This window comes from Solanum stenotomum, chromosome 6 (assembly GCF_019186545.1).
Source record: "Solanum stenotomum isolate F172 chromosome 6, ASM1918654v1, whole genome shotgun sequence".
NCBI classification, from domain to species: domain Eukaryota; kingdom Viridiplantae; phylum Streptophyta; class Magnoliopsida; order Solanales; family Solanaceae; genus Solanum; species Solanum stenotomum.
In genome coordinates, this window is record NC_064287.1 from 127,530 (window position 1) to 149,361 (window position 21,832).

Consider the following 21,832-nt stretch of genomic DNA (forward strand, 5'->3'; position numbering starts at 1 on the left):
TATAATTTTTTTCTTTCTTTTTTAAAAAATTGACATTTTCTTTCGAGTCGAAACTCCTAGTTTTGCACCAAGTAGACACACACATTTTGCGTGACATAATACACATAGAAAGTCGTGTATGACACAAAATTGTCATTACGAAGCCATGTAGGACAAATGTATTAATTATTTTTACAAATTTTATACAATTGTATCTATATATCTTTCTAATATTTAAAATTTTGAAATTAAATAAAATTTTCTTATTAAATCTTTCCTTATTCAAATTATATATAAATTTAAAATATATAACTTTAAATTCATTAAAATTTTAGTTTATATAAATCCTGTTCTTACAATTTGCGCTCCGTCATTACTTTCCTTGATTGGAAACATATAAAATATACAAATAGTTTTTAATAAATTTCATTAATTTTCTACATTTTATAAACAAGTAATTTCATTAGAGATATAATTTCAAACATAGTTGAGGTTGGATAAAATTGTTGAACTCAGACTTTGACAATTTTTGGATTCTAAAATCTTGCAAACTAGAAACATCTAACTTGAGTACAAGTCTTGGGGTTTTCCGTCACTAATTTCAAGTTTTATTTTGAAGTATAAATTATTTTTGAAATTATTTTTAAAATACATGTTCATTTCAATTTACTTATCTTGCAACAAAAAAAAAATTAATAACAATAAAGTTCTCTTTCCGCGACAATATTATTGTCATAGAAATATTTAGTGACAATTGAGTTAGTGTCATTGCATCCAGAGTTGCTAAAGCCTTAAGCGAAATTAATAAAGAGTGTTGGTAATAAAACTTATATTTGTTATTGCCGCTAAATATAATATATCAGCAATTATATTATCGTCGCTAAATTCTTTATTTGTTATCTGTCATCTTTCCTACAAATGTCAGCTAAGACACTTGAAGCAAAAGGTGTGAAATGTTAGATACCCCTGTTTTGGAATTTCGACTTCTTGATCATCGAGCTAGATGATTTTAAACATAAACGTTTAAAACCTAGGATCCCAATTTCATTGGCAAATGGCAACACCCAATTCGCGATCATTATGCAGCTTCCTAATGCTAGAACTTGCATGAGTTGCAATTTCATACTTCTTAGGGTCATTCTCCTGTGTTACATACACGAACACACGTCACAGACTAGTTCACCAAACCTTTGTCCATGTACAACTTTGAGTATGGAAGAATGTACTCAAAAGTCTTGTGTTATAGGTTTGGCATGTGAGGGGGAGACAGAATGGATAATTAGGAAGCTCACCAATGGACCAGCTGAGGTTGATGTCATTTCCATAGTTGGCATGCCAAGGCTTGGAAAAACTACTCTGGCTTACAGAGTATTTAATGGTAAGTCAGTTGTTGATCATTTCGACATTCAGTACCAAAATTACTTTGGCCTACAGAATGCATATAAAGGTTGACATACGACTTATATGTCTGTTTCAATTTATTTCTTACTTTTTTGGCAAGTAGAGCATACACTTGGTTACTAAAATTCAAGTACAAAGAAAATGATCAGATCAGCAGAATCAAGACGATGATATCAGCAAATTCAAGTAAAAAAAAGCAGAAGAGGTTCTATCAAAAGAATGTGCTTGCTGTAAAACCTTTCTAGAACGATACAACAAGATGTTTTGGAGAAACTGTGATCAAACAGCTCGAGGATCCGATTTGACAGGTTCAGTCACTTTTTCATCAGAATAGAGATGACATGCTATGCTTCTTAAATCAAAGGAGTCTAACTGCTGATTGCCTGATTTAAAAGCATCGCATTAACCCCAATGACATAAACTCTTCCAGCTTGATCAGACGAGTTCTTTAGGAGGAGAACAATTCTCACAACCCTGCACCTATCTCTGTATTGTTTGACAACCAGCTATAATGAAAGAATTTTGATAATATGAAATAATTATGGGCATTAATAGGAAGAATGATCATGTCTCTCCTCGACTCTTGAGAAATGTCAAAAGTTGGCCACCCTCCTCACAAATGTTTATTATCTGCTGAGTTGATTTACCCATCAATATAACATTGCATTGAGCATGAAATAATTGATTATTCTCACTGATGGCAAATTGTTCATTCTTTTGGCAGTGTTGGAGGTATCCATTCCTGTTTGCAACTTAAAGGAGAAATCTACCAGTGCAGAAACAAACTTTGCAACTCTAGACTTTCTGAATAACATACCCAACACTTAGTATTTGGAGTTTTGCAAAGCTATGACTTGTGGGAATCAATGATTGTTCTGTCTTTGAACTAACTGTGTTATAAAGTTAAGATATTGAGAATATTATATCAGTATTTGGAAGACGCAGAGGAATCTTTGCTCGTACTTGAGGAATTATTAATATTAGGGAGTGATCAACTTGTGGAAATCCCAAACAGTTTTCTGAGATATCGATTCATTAAAATTAATCACACTGTACAGAATGCATCAACTTAAAGGTGAAAGTAGCAACGGAGATCATCGGCTTGTATCAAAATCCTCCTAAACTATCATCGCTTTCCATGCCTAAGCAATTTGGTGCTCACGGAACTAAATTGTTCGCACTATAATAATATAAGTACAGGAGGGGGATCACACAGAATAAATTGACAACTTTAAGAATCATAATATTGCAAATATTCCAATTTCATAATCAAATCTTCAACTATTACAACCATATGAAAGAGTAATACTAACAAAAAGACTAAGCTATGTTGTTTTTGGTCCTAAATTGTAGGACCTTTAACTTGAGATAGTAATTTGAACATAAAATTTGAAGATCTAGGATCCCAAAACAGCCCAATTTCATCACCAACCGCCAATCTGCTACTGTTGAACAATTCAATGCACGAAAGAGCATAGTCATCGTTGCACAGCTTCCATAAGTAAATACGCTCACCTTCATACTTCTTAGGAGCACTATCTGCTGTTACATCCCACACTTGAACACACACCCCGCATCCGTTCACCAAAATTTTGGCCAGGTCCAGCGTCCAGTATCGAAGAATGTACTCAAAAGTCTCGATATATGGAATCAACAGGGCTCCTGCCTCAACCTCATAACTGGTAATCTTTATCTTGATCTGCCATGGGTTTTCCAGATCGATTTTCGGGGGAGGATATATATCCCTAATCTCAATTAGTTCTCGAGTCACTACATGTGGAGTGTTGTTAAGTTTGCAAACTTCTTCTTCTTCTTTTGATGGAAAGAAATTGTAAAAGAAGGTCTTCTTAAGGCTAAGGAATTCCTTTTGATCAGACATTGATGAATCCAAAAAACTGCGCACAGAGCCCAAAAAATATTACGCACAGAGAGAGAGGCAGGAGCGCTTCAATTTATAAGAGTAAACTCTTAAGAAATTAGGTTTTAAATTATTTTCCTACTTTGAGAGGGAAACAGAAAAAGATACTACATTATTTTTGGTGTGAAATTTTTTAAATTATTTTATTTATTTTAATTTGTTTGTATTTTGACTTAGTATGGAATTTAAGAAGATAAAAGGTCTTAATTGGCATTTGACCAAAAATTGTGTTCAACTTTTATTTAACCATAAATTAGATTGTCTTCAAAACCTCTCTTTCTCTTTTCTGTTTCTCTGCAATGACTTGTTCTTCTTCTTCCTGTCCAAAAATTGAGCTTCACCGTTTTACAGAGGAAGATTTTCCTCCCAAACGCAAAGGGCCCAAACACCGCTATCTAATATTGAAAGATAGTCTTCCCGAAGAGAAAGAAAGAGCCCTCCAAGCAGCAGTTACAAAGCACTTGGACTGAAAGCTTGTGACTCTTGGCGTTGAAGGTGTATTCTTCAGTTACTGCAAATCATGAAACTTGTATTATGTGGAAATAGATTTCTTTGATAACAAGTGCAAGGATTCGAGTAGTCGATTTAATGAATTTAGAAATCACATTCCTCTATTCAAACATTCCCCGATACTGCACTTTATTCAGGATTAGTAGTTCAGAAGTTGATGATTTCTTGCTTATTTAAAATCCGCAGATTCTATCCATTACAAGCCACGAGCAATGACCATCCATTACGATCAGCATCTCCATTTGGATGAAAATTTTGTCCTGTTCTATCCAGTAAAGAAAATCCTTATGTTAAACACCTCATCTCATTAAAGGTATACAAGGCTGGTGTTGTAAATTCTTGCCTGAGACATTTGACGCTTCTTAGGGACATTCTCCTCAGTTACATCCATACTTCAACACACACCCCGCACCTGTTCTCCAAACTTTGCCATGTCCAAAGTCCAGTATCGGAGAATGTACTCAACATCTTGAAAAATGGAATCACCATCATTCCTACAACAGTCTTGTCACGGGTAATCTTTTTCTTGATCTGCCACGGGTTTTCCAAATCGATTTTAGGGGCAGGGTATAACTTATTAGGGAAAAGGGTATTTGGAGAAGAATGTTGCCCTGATGAACTATTCATCGTTGCAGAAGAAAATAGCCCGAAAGTGTCATTACAAGGAAGGAAAAGAAAAAGACTTTGAGGCTTGAAATACGAAATAATTTGAACTCCATAATTTTGAAGGATGAAGAGGAATTCCTTAAAGCTGTGTTTGCTTCATCCAGAAAGGACAAATATGGAGTAGTGAAGACAGTTGAGGCTTCTTAAAAGTTTGGAGCTGTGTCAAATACTTTTGACGGATCCTTTGCTGAATGAAATAGGCATGTTGCTGAAGTTAACTTGCTTAGTGAAAAATAGAGCTTCTGCTAACTGATTCCCATCTCGGCTTTAAAATCTTGCCTTTTGTGATATAGAATTGAGTACCATTTTTTCAAAAAAATCACGAATCTGCTAATTGCTTGCTGCATTTATTGCAGTCACTAACCAAGAAAACAGCAAAATGGACACCGTCTCTTTGATGTTACTGTGCATATTCTGTTAGGTGAACCATGGAGAATTACCATGGAATAATAGAGAACCAACAGAAGAAGTGTAATTCCCTTTCCAGCAATAAAGTGTCTAAAAATATGAACTACTACAGTATGACATTTCGTGACTGCTTATTTTTAAATTTCCATACGCTAATTCCAATGCTGCTACACCGACTAACCAGATATCGGAATGAACAGTGCAGGCATCATCATATAGAAATAGAGGTAATTGAACTAGACTTAGATCCTCAACACATTTTGAATAGAACACCTCCGGCGCAGCGCCCATTTGTACAACTCACATAGTTTTGGATTCTGTTGGAAATTCAAAAATCACAAGTAAAATTATCGACTTAAAACACACTTTCAACACCTTAATTTAACTAACAAATTGTTTATTACCGAAAGTCCCCCAGGATTTCTTGGTAGAATGGCAACAGTTGAGTCAATGCCAAGTTCTCTTCCATGACTAACATAGATAGGAAATTCCAACTCTGAATCGTAAATCGTTGCTGCAAATCCCAATCTGATTTCGACATTCGAACTAGGTCTCTGTTTGAAATTAACGCAGATATTCCCAGCACTGAAACACTTATGAACCAGACCCGAATTATGAAGATCAAACAAACCTAAAAGAGCTTGTTTAAGAGCAATAGCAATACAATCCTCCGGTAATCCGTTGTGAAATCGAGATGACAGAATGTAACAAGGAATCCTTCTTTGAATTTCTGAATAGCCCAGGTATCGATGTTAATAATGGCCAAATTTGGGATAAATTTTCCCGCCACAGTGGTCCAAACGATATCTGGTCCAGGTCAGATGAACTTGACAGTGGCGTAACCGGAAGGAAGGAGACTGCCGTTGTGCCTGGAGACATATAATCTAGACTTCATAGGATCAAAACAAAGGTAAGCACTTTGATTTTGTGAGTATCCAAGAAACAAGCATGGGCTGGAGCGAGGTTGCAATTTGTTTTGGTTATAAGGCCTTAACCATGGGTAACACAAACAACCAAAGACCCGAAGCTTGGCATAGTTTGGTAGTTTTCCATTTAGTCTAAAATAGGGAGACTGATTCTCTAAAATTCTGGTAGGTAAGCGATTAATCAAGTAGGCTGCGGTAGCAAAGGCATAGGACAAAAAATTTAAGAGGGAGATTTACATTGTGTAATAGGGTGATACCTGTCTCAACAATATGGCGATGACGACGTTCAGCGGTTGCATTATGTTCAGGAGTATGTGGACGAGTGAGGAGGTGAGATATTCCATTGTCTTCAAAGAAGGACCTGAGATGGATGAACTCACCACCATTGTCAGAATAAAAGGAGATGATGGGCTTTTGAAAGAGCTTTTCTACAACTTTCTTAAATTTGGGAAATATAATGGATACATCAGATTTTCGTTTTATGGGAAAGAACCAGATATATTTTGTATAATGATCAACAAATATTAAATAATATTGAAAATCATCTACTGAAATTTCTGGTGAAGGACCCCAAACATCCGAATAAATGTATTCCAAAGGAGCATTGCTCTTTATTGTAGAGTTATAGAAAGGAAACTTATGCATTTTACTGCATTTACAGGAACTACAAAAGAAGGATTTTTCTAAAGAGGATGAAATAGCTAAAAGCTTGAAAACTTGACGAAGAGTGGAAGAGGACGAATGACCGAGACGTCAATGCCAATTGGAAGCACTGTAGCCTCTATTGGGGGTTCAAATCTCAATGGATGAGCTCTTCCTTCATGCTCTTCATGGACTTCCAGCCGAATATGACACTATCACTGCAGCTCTACGTGCCCGAGAAACTCCAATGACATTTGAAGAGCTTCATGAGAAGCTCACTGATTTTGAGCAGAATCTCATTCGCTCATCTTCCTATACCACAGTTCCAATTACAGAAAAGTTTGCTGCCAAACCATCATATCACTAATAGCTTCCTTCTTGTGATAAGAGCTAAGCTTTGACTTTGTTTGGTACCAGTTCATTTGACAGGGGATTGGAATTTGCTTTAGGTAACCGGCTTTATGATAATGCCTAGGCTGTTAAACATATACTCGAGTATCCTTGAGACCTTTTATTATTAAAAGAAAAAAGAGAACTTCTTGTTATAATTGTCTCTTGAAAATATTCTAGTGCTGGTTTTTATTTCACTCAGTTCAGGCCTCTAAAACAGCATGATGTTTCTGATGGGGAGGTATTGAAGATTTCGACCTATTAATATGTTGATCTTTTACATGTGATGTGAGACAATGTTTTCATATTTCATTGTTGTATGGATGCAACTCTCCATGATTGCCAATTTCACTTGGAATCTGTTGATGAAATGCTTGCTCTTGTTCCCTCATTGAAGGTATGGACTCTACTACTATGGATATTGACATTTCAAGAGTCCATTAGGGTGTTCGGGCTGCTATTAATTGAACTTTATGTTTGACGAAACTGAGCGATAAAAGCTATAATTAGTTTCTTAAATAACCTTCTATATATGTTCATACTAATAAAAGATGGGAGGAAACCAAATTTGTTTCTTTAATTGTTTCCTTCGACGATGAAGATGGTTTATGCTCATTTCTACAGAAAGAGCTAAGATATGAATGGGACGACTACTGCTGTTAGTTTAACTTAAGGAGGAATGAGAATTATTGCTTTTGGTTTCAAATCTGTTTCCAGTGTCGAGCATTAGTAGAATGATTTTGTCATTGGTTTCACCGCCAATTCTTAGGTGTCTGACAACACTAACATCAAGTACTGTATGAAAACAAGTTTTTCATTACCCAAAATTGAATACCTGCTTAGAATAAGAAAACAGAAGATATTTGTTGAGAAGTGCAAAATCGTATGAATATTGTGCTCTATCTATACCATTTTATTTAGTTAGTGTAATTAACATTGTATTAAACTGGTTTAATGCTGCTGTGAAAAATTGCAGACTTAAAAAGAGCAAGCTGATAGTCCCCTCGAGAATGTGTTGGCTGAACTAGCCAAACTTAGAAGGGCAGCATAAATGGCTCAAGATGAGCATCCTATGGTAATGTCATCATTTTAGTTTTGATCTAATATCGTGCAAATAAGAATTTCGACTTCCAGAAGATGATTTTTTTTTTCCAATCCAGTTTACTTACAGCCATCGTTTACTCTTAATGCAGGTATTTATCTAGAAGGTTCTACGTGATCTCAAATTAGTATATACTGGTCGTTGAGTTCTCAGTCAATTATTTAGTGAGTTTCGTGATACTTCAACTATACTTCTGCAGTTGTGCTATTGCAAAAGCTTTCAGTCAGATTACTGAAATAGTTTAGACTCATATTGTTACAAAATCAGTTGTCTTAGTTAATACATCTCTGTCCAAATTTCTCAGTTATTTTATTTAATAAAGGTATCAATTTACTGATTGATGATAATTTTGATGGATAAAATGTCACACCTGAATTTCAAACTTGAATATATAATGTGTAACAACTAACTACCCAACCGACTAATGATAATAATAATATTGTCAACCTTAAGTCTAGGCTTGTACGACTTCAAAACACGTCAACAGGGCTAACTTTGCTTCCTTATATACCTTACATTTCTCATGTATTTTATCGCTGTGAGATTTTCTAAGCTGTTACATATATCTCTGTAAGGAACTTGGTGTCTTCATCGGAGGTTTGCTCCACTATCATCTTAAAGAAGTGTTGTTTTTCATGCTCAATTGAATATTGATATTTTATACCATAGGTAGCGTTCTATGTCACTAGTGATCTTTCAACATCTCTCCTGCGGCAAATTGTAGTGTGAATGAATCAATATCTATTCACCTTTTGCGTCAAACCTTCTACTAGTGAGTTCAAGCGTGAAATGGGATCATGTTAGGTCCGTATCTCAGGCATTTGCTGTGAGTATAATCTTCTTTGTAGAAGTATTTTCTTTTACTTCTTCCGACTTGGCTTAGATATAATGTTGCCAAAGAAGAATGTATTCCATATCTAAATCAACAACGAAAGTAACTCTGGAAGTGAATTTTAGTAATGACAGACACTAGTGTTGTTTACTAGTAGAATGGATCGGATATTGGACTTGTACTTTTCATTTGAACCAACTCTGTTTGAAGAGGACAGAGTTAGAGAATGTTCTAAAAATTCTTGATATCATCGCGGAGTATATTTTCCATATCCATCAAATGACACTGCTTGACTATATGAGTCTCGGAGTATATATCTCTTCAGTAGCTTAAAATCAGGAAGCAGTAGGAACTAGAAGATGTATCCCCACCCCTGTTTTGGAATTTTGACCTCTCGACCATCGAGCTATCCATTCAGGGTAAAACGTATGTTTCTTTTCCCTCACATACCTAACAATTGATACGGGATAGGACATTTAGTGTCAGTAAGGTCAGATGATTTTGAATACCGTTCTAAGTTATACACATTGATGGTGCAAAGAAACTCTTTCCAAGCTATAATATAAGGCTTGACATGGCGAGTTACGAGTGTTAAAGATCAACATATCCTGATACTTTTTGCTGTCAATACCGTCAGTGCACAAAACATGACCTTGGTTGCCTTTTTCCTCACAAACCAGCGAAAGAATCTGGCCTTGTATCACTGTTGAATATGTCTTACCTCTGTTTCAACTTATAGATCAACATATCCCGATACTTCTTAGGGACATTCTCCTCAGTTACATCCCACACGTCAGCAGGCACATCGCACCCGTTCTCCAAACTTTTGGCCATGTCCAACGTCCAGTATAGAAAAATGTACTCAAACGTCTCAAAAAATGGAATCACCAGCTTTCCTACAACGACCTCGTCATGGGTAATCTTTTTCTTGATCTGTCACGAATTTTCCAGATCAATTTTCAGGGAGGGTATATGTCCCTTATCTCAATTAGTTCTGGTGTCACTACCCATGTTGGAGCACTTACCAGGGAGGTATCCATTCTTGTTTGCAACTTAGAGGAGAAATCAATCAGTGGAGAAAACTAGTGAAACTTATTAGGATAATGACTAAAAGAAAACTAATCTCCTAACAATCAGCTGAAGTCTCTGACCCATTCAAAGCAGATCCTGAGACACATAACAACAGTTTCCTTCGATGATGAAGATGGTTTATGTTGATTTATACACAAAGATCTAAGATATGAGTCATATGAGTGATGACTACTGCTGTTAGTTTAACTTCTGCTGCGAAAAACTGCAGACTAAACAGAGCAAGCTGAGAGTTTCCCTCGAGAATGTCTTGGATGAACTAGACAAACTTAGAAGGGCAGCATAAATGGCATTCTATGGTAGTGTCATCATTTTAGTTTTGACTGCCAGAAGATGATTTTTTCAAGGCAGTTTAGTTACAGCCATCGGTTATGCTAAATGCAGGTATTTGTACAGAGGCCATGCCCAACAGTTGAGCAGCCAGCAACTCATGTTGCCTTTCTTCTTCTATCCTTCTTTCGCTCTAGTTATTAGCTAGGATTTTCAGAAACAGTTGAGCAGCCAGCAGCTTCGATTACGCAGAAAAATGGAAACAAAGACTTGAATGAATGTAGCCTTATTCTTGTGCTAATGCAAAAATTTTCAGTCGGATGATTGAAAGAGTTTAAACCCTATATTATATTGTTACAAAATCAGTTTTGACTTGAGTTAATACATCTCTGTTCAATTTTCTCAGTCATTTTAGTTTGACGAAACTATCAAGTTACTGATTGAAGATAATTTTGATGGATGAAATGTCACATCTGAAATCACATTCCTCTATTCAAACATGCCCCAATAATTTTTACTCTTATTTGCTATAGATATCTTATATACTTCACTCTATTGGTTTTCATTCAGGATTATGCTAGGGATGCGTTGGAAGTCATTAATTTAAATATTTAATTATATTTTTAGTTGCTTTATTTATTATTCTAGAATAAGGTTTAGTTTCAGAGTTTCATAAGGATTAGGTTAAGTTATAGTTATTAGTTTGGAATAGGATTTAGGTCTCCTACTTTCATAAGAATTAGACTTCCTATTGATGTAATAAGACTCCTATTTAGAGGGGCTTTTGATGAATAAAACAGTAAGTCATATTTCAGCAAAAAAGCAAGAGATTAGTGTTCTCTCTTCCATTGAACTCTAAGGTTTCAGTCTCCCTTTGAAGAGCTGAAGAGATCGGAGTTCTCTTTTAATGAATTCTAAGGTTTCAACCTCCCTTTAACGAGCTAATTTATATATCGCCCTGTGGATCGATCCTCTCATTATTTGTTCAGAAGTTTATTAGTTCTATCAGAAACTGAGAATCTTATGTCTTTCGGTGCAGTTCAGTCCTTCATCTTCCCTTCAAGTTTAGCTCGATGTGCTACACCTAAATCAGTAGCTGTTATGAAATATCAACTTAAAGATTCAGACAGTAGTCTTCTACCATTGAGTTTGTGCGCCATATGGGGTCCTTAATTAGGTCATGTTAGGTCTTTATTTCTAGACATTTGCTGTGAGTATATTAACATATTTCTCACACTAAGNTCTAACAGAAACTGAGAATCTTATATCTTTCGGTGCAGTTCAGTCCTTCATCTTCCCTTCTTCAAGTTTAGCTCGATGTGCTTTGGCGACACACCTAAATCAGTAGCTTTTATGAAATATCAACTTAAAGATTCAGACAGTAGTCTTCTACCATTGAGTTTGTGCGCCATATGGGGTCCTTAATTAGGTCATGTTAGGTCTTTATTTCTAGACATTTGCTGTGAGTATATTAACATATTTCTCACACTAAGATCCTTTGTAGTGAGGAGCATATATAGGAAAGGTTGGGTAGAACATCAAAACTACAATTAGCTGAAAGAGTAATACTAAACAAAAGATTATGATAGAATGTTGTTTTTGGTCCTAAATACTTGGACCTTTTCATGAGGCGCGAACCTGAGAAAGCAATTTGAACATTAAACTTGGAGATCTAGGATCCCAATAAAGCCCTATTTCATCACCATCGCTCAATCCGTGATCCTTGAACAATTCGATGCACCAAAGAGAAAAGTCATCATTATTCAGCTTCCTTAACCGAACACTTCCACCTTCATACTTCTTTGGGACATTCTCCTCAGTTACATCCCACACGACAACACACACCCTGCAGTTGTTCTCCAAACTTTTGGCCATGTCCAAACTCCAGTATCGAAGAATGTACTCAAACATCTGGATAAATGGAATCATCAACATTCTTACATTAATCTTGTCACGGGTAATCTTTTTCTTGATCTGACATGGTTTTCCAATCGATTCTAGGGGCAGGGTATAAGTCCCTTATCTCCACTAGTTCTCGAGTCACTTCATGTGGAGTGTTGTTAACTTTGCAAGCTTCTTTTTCAACTTTTGATGGAAAGAAATTGTAAAAGAAGGTCTTCTTCATGCTAAGCAAAGGCCTCTGATCAGACATCGAAGAAAGTGAGGAAGGATACAATTCTCAAGAAAATAAAACACTGAAAAAGAGAGAGGCAGTAACATGTTATAAAGACACAAATTAGATTTTCTATTCCAACTTTGAGCGGGAATCAGAGCAAATTATTACTATTTTTAAATTTTAAACTTGTTTCTTAAGGGACTTTCAGAGAAGAGCTATAAAATAGGATAAATGTGTCATTTTGGCATTTAAATTCGGGATAATAATTCCAAGATTGTTATCTTACGTAGTGTAGACAAAACTAAGAGTTTAACTAATATCCATCGACGGTGTAGAAATTTTTACACGGTCAAGTATCTTTTTTGGTCCTAATTCTTGAATCATTACACAACTGTTGGCCAATTGTTTCTTGCAAATACAATTATAGAAAAGCATACAAAAATTTGAGATTCCAGATATTCAATCCACAAGTACAAATGAAAAAATACAGGCCTAATTCGTGAATCACGAACCTTAGAAAATAATTCGAAAATTAACTTTGATAAATNAAAGTTTAACTAATATCCATCGACGGTGTAGAAATTTTTACACGGTCAAGTATCTTTTTTGGTCCTAATTCTTGAATCATTACACAACTGTCAGCCAATTTATTCTTGCAAATACAAGTATAGAAAAGCATACAAAAATTTGAGATTCCAGATATTCAATCCACAAGTACAAATGAAAAAATACAGGCCTAATTCGTGAATCACGAACATTAGAAAATAATTCGAAAATTAACTTTGATAAATCAGGATACCAATATTGCCAATTTCGTCACCAACACCCAATTCGTGATTCTTGATCAATTTCACGATGGATAGAGAATAGTCATCATTACTCAACTTCCTGAAAGTAATTTTTTTTCTTAGTGTCATTCTTCTCTATTATATCTGACAAGTCAATACACACCCCGTTCCCATTCACCAAACTTCTTGCGCGCTCCAAATTCCAGTATGGAAGAATGTACATAAACATCGCACAAAATGGAATCCACATCTTTTCAAAAGTGAGTTCTTCCTGGGTAATATTTTTCCTTATGTGCCTCGCGGTATTTGGATAGGATATCAGGGAAGGGCCTATCTCTATTAGCTCTTGAGTCTTCACCCGTGATGTGTTGTTTACTTTGCAGGCTTCTTCTTCTGAGTTTGATGGAATGAAACTTAAGAGAGTATATATTTGGGGGTCATTATGATAAACGGCTATTTTTATGTCATTTTTTTCTTATTTATTACGTTGATTTAAGCAAATAGATTACCATTTAGATTTTGTCCTTATGTGAACTTTGTACAATATATAACCCTTGAGAAATCATTCTCCCTAATAATATTAGATTCGACTATAATGTCTGCTCATATATTTCTCAACCTTAGATACAACATAATAGGCTAATGTCTAATGTTAGTAATAACTTACATAATTTTAGATCATAGTCAGACATTTTCTCATAAGATTATCAACTTGCTCAAAAGGGATCTTTATACCGATTCCTGAAAGGTACATATCAACTTTTCTGCTGAAATAGTAAATAATGGAACACATATTGATGTTTCAGACTAGATACATTGATATTACAACAAGAAATCTAAAAAAATAATCACCAGGACACTGCCAACACCATAAATTATATCCTAAGACACGAATGAATTTTAGTTATATAATACATAACCTACGATTAACTAGATCACAACCTTTCTAGACATTCAGAAAATTACACAAGGTACAATGTCCTCTTTCAGCCCATTCAAAAATACGCCAGATAACAGTCCATCATACGCCTGCTTCTTAGATGCTGACACATTTTCAAATTCTTCACGAAACGCGGTTACTGTGGTAACCTGCTTCAGCCCCATTAAGACATCATACTGATTGATCTTTTGAGAATGATAAAATTGGTTCGACAACTCCCTTTGAAGTTTTCCCAGGTTAACATTGGTTGCCGAGACTATCAAATAATAGCAATTTAAGGCCTTTTTGTTACAACGAAAAGGAAGAAGAACTTCAGGTCTACAAGGTGTAAACAGTAGGAAATAGCAGCTATAAATTGCTACAGAAAATCTGAAAGTGAAGAAGAAGTCTTAAGTTTTCTTGAGTTCAATTTTTTTCACTAGATGTTTCATTACATATGGTGTATTTATAGATAAAGTGTGAGAATTACAGTCACATAATAAACAAAATATCTCACACCAAACTATGTACCTATGTGGCTCACTAACCACCACTCATTTTAAATTAAGACTAACATATCTACTACAAAATATCTCCAACCTAGGAGTTTCTAGAAAATTCTTACTTTTCTAACATATCTAATACAAAATATCTCCAACCTAGGAGTTTCTAGACAAATCTTACTTTTCTAACATATCTAATACATATCTCCAATCTAGGAGTTTCTAGACAAATCTTAATTTTCTAACACTCCTCCTTAAGATTTTTCATTGAAATTCCTTGCAACAACCTTTGAAACTCAAACTTCTTAGTGGAAAGAGCCTTGGTCAGAATAACGGCCTGCTGATCTTCACTAATGCAATGAACCAACTTAACTTCACCATTCTTCTTGGCATCTCTTAAAGCATGAAACCTTATGTTGATATGTTTTGTTCTTCCATGCTGCCCTGGATTTTCAGCCATCGCAATGACTGATTTATTGTCCACATAGATCACTGTTGGTTCTTTTAGCAACAAATTCAATTCCAACAAGATCTTTCTTAACCAAATTGCTTGATTTTTAGCAGATGCAGCAGCCACATACTCGACTTCTGCTGAAGATTGTGCTACAATATCTTGCTTCTTTGTGCTCCAAGAAAAAATGCCTGAACCAAACGAAAAACAGTAACCAGAAGTGCTTTTGTAATCATCCAAACATGCACCCCAATCACTATCTGAATAGCCAATAAGAGCTCCATTCTCCACATTTCTATACCAGATTCCATAATTAATCATCCCTCTAATGTACCTTAACACCCTTTTAGCGACTCCAAAATGCTTAGTGTTGGGACTTTGCATATATCGAGATAACAAACTGACAGTGAATGTTATGTCTGGCCTAGAAGCTGTTAGATACAATAGACTTCCAATTAGACTTCTATAAACTTTTGGATTTGCCCTCTCTTCGCCATCATCCTTCATTAATTTTTCATTCACAACAAGTGGAGTTGCAACAACTTTGCACTTGTCAAGCTTGAACCTTTTTAACAGATTCAAGGCATACCTCTTTTGGGACAAGAAAATTCCTTCACAAGATTGAGATATCTCCATTCCCACGAAAAACTTCATTTCTCCTAGATCAGACATCTCAAAAACTTTTAGCATTTCATTTTTAACTTCTTGAACCACAAGAGGATTTTCACCTGTAATCATCAAATCATTGACATAAACTGATATCATAATCAACATCCCATCTGCTTGCCTTTTGAAGTACAAAGTAGGCTCATTTAGGCTTCTGTTGAAGCCTTGAGACAACAAATGAGAATCCAGCCTACTATACCAAACTCTTGGGTCTTGTTTAAGACCATAGAGAGCCCTTTTAATCTTGTACACCTTGTCTTCTTCACCTGCAACTGTAAAACCTTCAGGTTGTTCAACATAAATGTCTTCCTCAAGCAATCCGTTGAGAAATGCAGACTTTACATCCAAATGGAAGATTTTCCACTTGTATTGTGCTGCGAGAGCGACTAGAAACCTTACTGACTCATGCCGTGCAACAGGAGCAAATGTTTCTCCAAAGTCCACTCCAGGCTGCTGAGAATAGCCTTTAACTACAAGTCTAGCTTTATGCTTGAAGATGGAGCCATCTGGATTGAACTTTGTTCGATAGATAGACCCATTTGACACCAATAACATTCTTCTCTTCTGGCCTATCAACCAACTCCCAAGTATCATTTTTATTAATCATGGCAAGTTCCTCCTCCATTGCTGAAATCCACACTTTGTGGTTTGTTGCTTCTTCAAATAAGGATGGTTTACAAGAGCAAAATTGCATTGCTCATAAACTTCTGCTAGTGATTTGGTCTTCAAAATAGGAAAGTCTGTAGTCAATTCAACATCTGAATTGTTTTTTGTTCAAGCAATAGGATAGAGGGAGTATCACCTTTTTGCTGATTTGGAGTTGCAGATAAAGTGCTCCCACCTTGGTTCTTCACAACAGTATTTCGATCCCAATCATATTGGCTAGACTCATCCACTACAAGATCTCTACTAACAAACACCTTCTTACTACTAACATTGTACACTTTGTATCCTTTTGCAACTGTACTATAGCCCAACAGAACACACAATTCTGCCTTGCTATCTAATTTTCCTCTTTTAGCATCAGGAATATGTGCATAGCATACCGAACCAAATACCTTCAAGTGTCTTGCAGACAACTTGATACCTTTCCATGCTTCAAATGGTGTCATATCTTGGATTGCTCTAGTTGGTAATCTATTTAGCAAATAGACAGCGGTATTGACTGCTTCAACCCAAAAGTATTTAGGCATATTCTTTTCTGCCAACATGCATCTCGCCATCTCCATCACAGTTCTGTTCTTCCTCTCAGAAACCCCGTTCTGGTGTGGAGTGTAGCTAACAGTGAATTGTTGTTGGATACCCAAATCTTTACAATACTTGCTGAACTGATATGAAGTATATTCAGTTCCATTATCAGATCTAATATACTTTAATTTACAGCCACTCTCCCTTTCTACCATAGCTTTGAATTCTTTGAAAACAGAAAACACTTGATATTTGCTACTAAGAAAGTAGACCCATGTCATTCGAGTCAGATCATCTACAAAGAGAACAAAATACTTGTTTCAACTCAAAGAAGCCGTCCTCATTGGTCCACATAAATCTGTATGAACCAATTCTAGCTTTTCCTTAGCTCTCCAAAGACTTCCTTTAGGAAAGGATCGTCTATGCACTTTACCAAATTGACATGACTCACAAACATCTCTACACATGTCAATTTTGGGTACTTCAAGCACCATACCCTTTGATTGCATATACACCAGTGAGCAAAGATTATAATGACCGATCCTTTTGTGCCAAAGCCAAGTATCGCTCAATTCAACATTAAAAGAGCAAGTATCAATAAAATAGCATGAAATTGGAAAGGAATTGTCAATCATGCTAATTTTAGCTACTTCACATCCTTTAGGATCATAAATGACACATTGTTTATCGTTAAAATTAAGAGAATAAATTTTATGAAGCAATTGAGCAACACTTAACAAGTTTTGAGACAAATTTGGCACATAAAGAACATCATTAATAATTTTCGTACCTTCGTCAGTGGGAAATTTTACTGACCCTCTACCGTGAGCTTCCACCAATGTGCCATTTCCAATCTTCACTTTGGTTCTATCAGATCTTTCCAAGGTAACAAACAAATTTTCATCAATGGCCATGTGCCTTGTGCACGCGCTATCAACATACCATTTACATTGGTCAATATGTGATGTGTGCGAGGCCATGAAAACCTCCTCCTCTGATTTTCCAACTTGGTGATCAACTGCGAAATTCACTCGATGGGAAGACTTGTCACTTTGATTTTGTTTTTGCCTACAATACTTCTCAATGTGACCATACTTCTTACAATATCTACATTGAATTGGAGACCTCTTTGAATTCTGCCAACAATTCTTTTCTAAGTGGTTTGTCTTCTTACAACTGCCACTGTCACGCCCCGAGCCTACACCCTGGACGTGGCCGGCACTCGAAGACCATTGCTGGTCCCCAAGTGAACCCTCATCCTGGCTGACTCCAAGCGGAAGACTAACTTAAGCATACNCTTCAAGAACCATCATACTCCATAGCGCAAATATTCCAATTTCAGAATCAAATACAGGTATTACAATTATATGAAAGAGTACTACTAAACAAAAGACTTAAAGAATGTTGATTTTGGTCCTACATTCTTGGAACTTTTCACTAAGCTCGATGAGAAATAAATTGGAACATTAAACTTGAAGATCTAGGATCCCAATAAAGCCCAATTTCATCACCAATGCCCAATCTGCGACCGTTGAACAATTCAATGCACGAAAGAGAAAAGTCATCAGTGTACAATTTCCTTAAGAAAACACTTCCACCTTCATACTTCTTAGGGACATTCTCCTCAGTAACATCCACACGTTAACACACACCCTACACCCGTTCTCCAAACTTTTGGCCATGTCCAAAGTCCAATATCGAAGAATGTACTCAAACATCTGGATAAATGGAATCATCAGCATTCCTACAACAATCTCATCATTGGTAATCTGTTTTTTGATCTGCCAATCAATTTTTGGGGCAGGGTATAAGTCCCTTATCTCCACCAATTCTCGAGTGGCTACCTGTGGAGTGTTGTTAACTTTGGAAGCTTCTTCTTCACCTTTTGATGGAAAGAAATCGTAAAAGAAGGCCTTCTTCAGGGTAAGAAAAGGCTTTTGATCAGAAATGGAAGAAAATGTGTATTGATACAATTCCCAAGAAAATAACACACCGAAAAAAGAGAAGAGAAAATTATTATTTATTATATACAAATTCCAACTTTGAGCGGGAACAGAGAAAATTGTTACTTATTTATTTTCCTATTTTGAAGCTAATAGAGAAAATTATTATTTATTTATTTTCCTATTTTGAACCTATCCTGAACATAAGCTATCAACACCTGCAGGGCTTTAGAAATAAATGAGCTTACTCAGGTTAGGCTAAAAAAGCAGTCTGATTCAAAGATTTTAGTCCAATCTTATCAAATCACGAGATGGACTGAGTTGACCCATATTGAGGGCTCTAAGAAAAAACAACGAGAGCTTTTTTGTGAGGTTTATAATACCTTAGTCGCAGTCATTCTCTTTTTATGCAAAAGTGCAACCGTAAAAAGATGGTGGTAAGAGTTCGGCATGTGATGTGTTGAGGGTTCTACGCACGTCATATGTTTGAGCCCGCCTGCAGACAAACTTTTTTATTATATACCGAGCTTCGAACAGTGTGCTATTGGCCCTCGACTAAACCTTTTCACATTGACAGAAAAAATAGAAAATCATGGATCTAACCTGGTTAGCTAAGATGAGAAATATGTTTTTGTAACCTTGCAAGCAGAGATGGCTGCCCAACACTAGTGGTTTGTTTATTGAGGGGCAGATGCAACATTACATTACCGAGATCATCTAAACTCAATACTTTCGATGTTGAGCACAAATTTGAATGTAAAAATTTACTTAAATTTCTTCAAATACTCAGTAGATGTGAACTCATGAGTTTAAATTCTGAATCCAACGTTGTATTTGTGTCCCAACTGTGGCCTGTGGTGAGTGGTTGGTAAGATGCTGGAATAATAGCAAATATTTATTAAAAGTTCAGAGACGTACACCAGATAATTTGAAATACTACTCCGCCAATGTTTTATATTTCATGAATTGGATTTCACTTAAAGTATTGTTTGGATGGTTGTTACGCATTGTTTTGTTATCTACCGTATTGTATTGTATCGTACCATATCGCATTGCACGGCCGTGTAGTGTAGTTTAAGCCGGTTCTTCAAGCTGTTTCTTTTATTCCATTGTGGTTATTTCTGTTCAATTCCATTTTTTCTCTTGTTTGGCGACTCATTGTATTGCAGCTGTAGTCTTCAGTTGCAACAGAACATGAAACTAGCTACTAATTATCTATTAACAGATGCTTATTTTACATACTAACAACAGTAGAAAGTAATTTGAACATTAAACTTAAAGATCTAGGATCCCAATAAAGTCCAATTTCATAATCAACGCCTAATCCGCGATCGTTGAACAATTCGATGCACGAAAGAGAAAAGTCATCATTGTACAGTTTCTTTAAGCAAACACCTCCATCTTCATACTTCTTAGGAATATTCTCTTCAGTTACATCCCACACGTCAACAGACACACCGTACCCGTTCTCCAAACTTTTGGCCATGTCCAACGTCTAGAAGAATGTACTCAAAAGTCTCAACAAATGGAATCACCCGTTTTCGTACAACGGGCCTCGTCATGGGTAATCTTTAACTTGATCTGCCATGGGTTTTCCAGATCGATTTTTGGGAGAGGGTATATATCCCTTGTCTCAATTAGTTCTTGAGTCACTACAAGTGGAGTGTTGTTAAGTTTGCAAGTTTCGTCTTCAGCTTTTGATGGAAAGAAATTGTAAAAGAAGGTCTTCTTAAGGCTAAGCAAAGGCTTTAGATCATACATTGAAGAAGCCGTTAGAACATACAATTCCCCAAAAATTATTACACGGAAAAAGAGAGAGGGAAACACGGAAAGTTATTATTTTTGGTGTGAAATTGATGGTCCTAATAACATTCAATTTTATTTTTTTACTATTCTCTTTATTTTAATTTGTTTGTATTTTGACTTTGTACCTAATTTTAGAAGTTAAAGAAAAAATTTAAATCTCGTGGTCTTATTTGGCATTTGACCGAAAATTTTGTATCAGATTTCAAAATTTTGTATTCAACTCTTATTTAACCATAAATTCGATTTTGAAAAAAATAGGAAGTAGACAAACACAAATAATTTTCTCGTCTTTCTCTTTTCTGTTTGCTTTGTTTCTCTACAATGACTTGTTCATCTTCTTCCGGCACAAAAATTGAGATTCACCCATCTTACAAGGCAGATTTTCTTCAATACCCAAAGGGTCCAAACGCCACCGTCTAATATTGAAAGATAGTTCCCCTGAGGGGAAAGAAAAAGGCCCTCCAAGCAGCAGTTACGATGCACTTGGAGTGAAAGCTTGTGACTCTTGTGTTGAAGGAGTATTCTTCAATTACCGCAAATCATGAAACTTGTATTATGTGGGAACAGATTTATTTGACAATAAGTGCAAGGGTTCAAATAGTCGATTTAATGAATTTATAAATCACATTCCTCTATTCAAACGTGCCCCAATACTGCACTCTATTCAGGATTATTAATTAAGAAGTTGATGATTTCTTGCTTAATTACAATCTGCAGATTCAAAGGGAAACCGGGAATCTGGAATTCATTAAATGCTTCTGTCAGAAACGGCAACTTAGGCTGTGACTCAAACTTGTAGGAGGCATAAGAAAGAGCCCGTTTGCTCCAGTTATGATGAATAAGTTCAACTTTGGCATTTTCACCTGCTGCACCCATTGCTACGAGCCATGATCAATGACCATTCATTACGATTAGCATCTCCATTCGGATGAATTTTTTTTCCTGTTCTATCAACAATGAAGAATGCTAGAGCAGAATCGACAATGATATCAACAAATTCAAGTAAAATAGCAGAAGAGGTTCTATCAAAAGAATGTGCTTGGACCTTTCAAGAACAATACTAGAAGATGTTTTGGAAAAACTGTGATCAAACAGCTCGAGTTATTGCAAGACATTCAAGATTGTATAACCATGCATTGAAGCACAACATCTTTAATAGGGAGCCAACGGACAGATGAATTGAAACTCATCTCTTAATAACCGACATCCAAAGTGTTGGATATTTCATTTTGATACTCTAGCTAAGCCTTCTTTCAATTCAATATCTCAACTCCTAATAAAGTATTCAAATTAGACACTTTCCATTTAAATTTTACAAA

The 21,832-nt window shown here is 35.8% G+C and overlaps 1 protein-coding gene and 2 pseudogenes across 1 annotated transcript; all 3 read right to left on the bottom strand.

The window, feature by feature from the left end:
* Positions 1-1,023: 1,023 nt before the first annotated feature.
* LOC125867156 (uncharacterized) lies at positions 1,024-3,259 on the bottom strand. Its single transcript, XM_049547584.1, has 3 exons — positions 2,737-3,259; positions 1,666-1,763; positions 1,024-1,122 (listed from the first exon to the last, which is right to left on the bottom strand). Exons 1-3 carry the CDS (start codon positions 3,257-3,259, stop codon positions 1,024-1,026), a joined length of 720 nt encoding a protein of 239 aa, XP_049403541.1.
* Positions 3,260-9,109: 5,850 nt separating this feature from the next.
* Positions 9,110-12,285, bottom strand: LOC125867159 (uncharacterized; annotated as a pseudogene).
* Positions 12,286-18,201: 5,916 nt separating this feature from the next.
* Positions 18,202-21,389, bottom strand: LOC125867160 (uncharacterized; annotated as a pseudogene).
* Between the last annotated feature and the right edge of the window lie 443 nt (positions 21,390-21,832).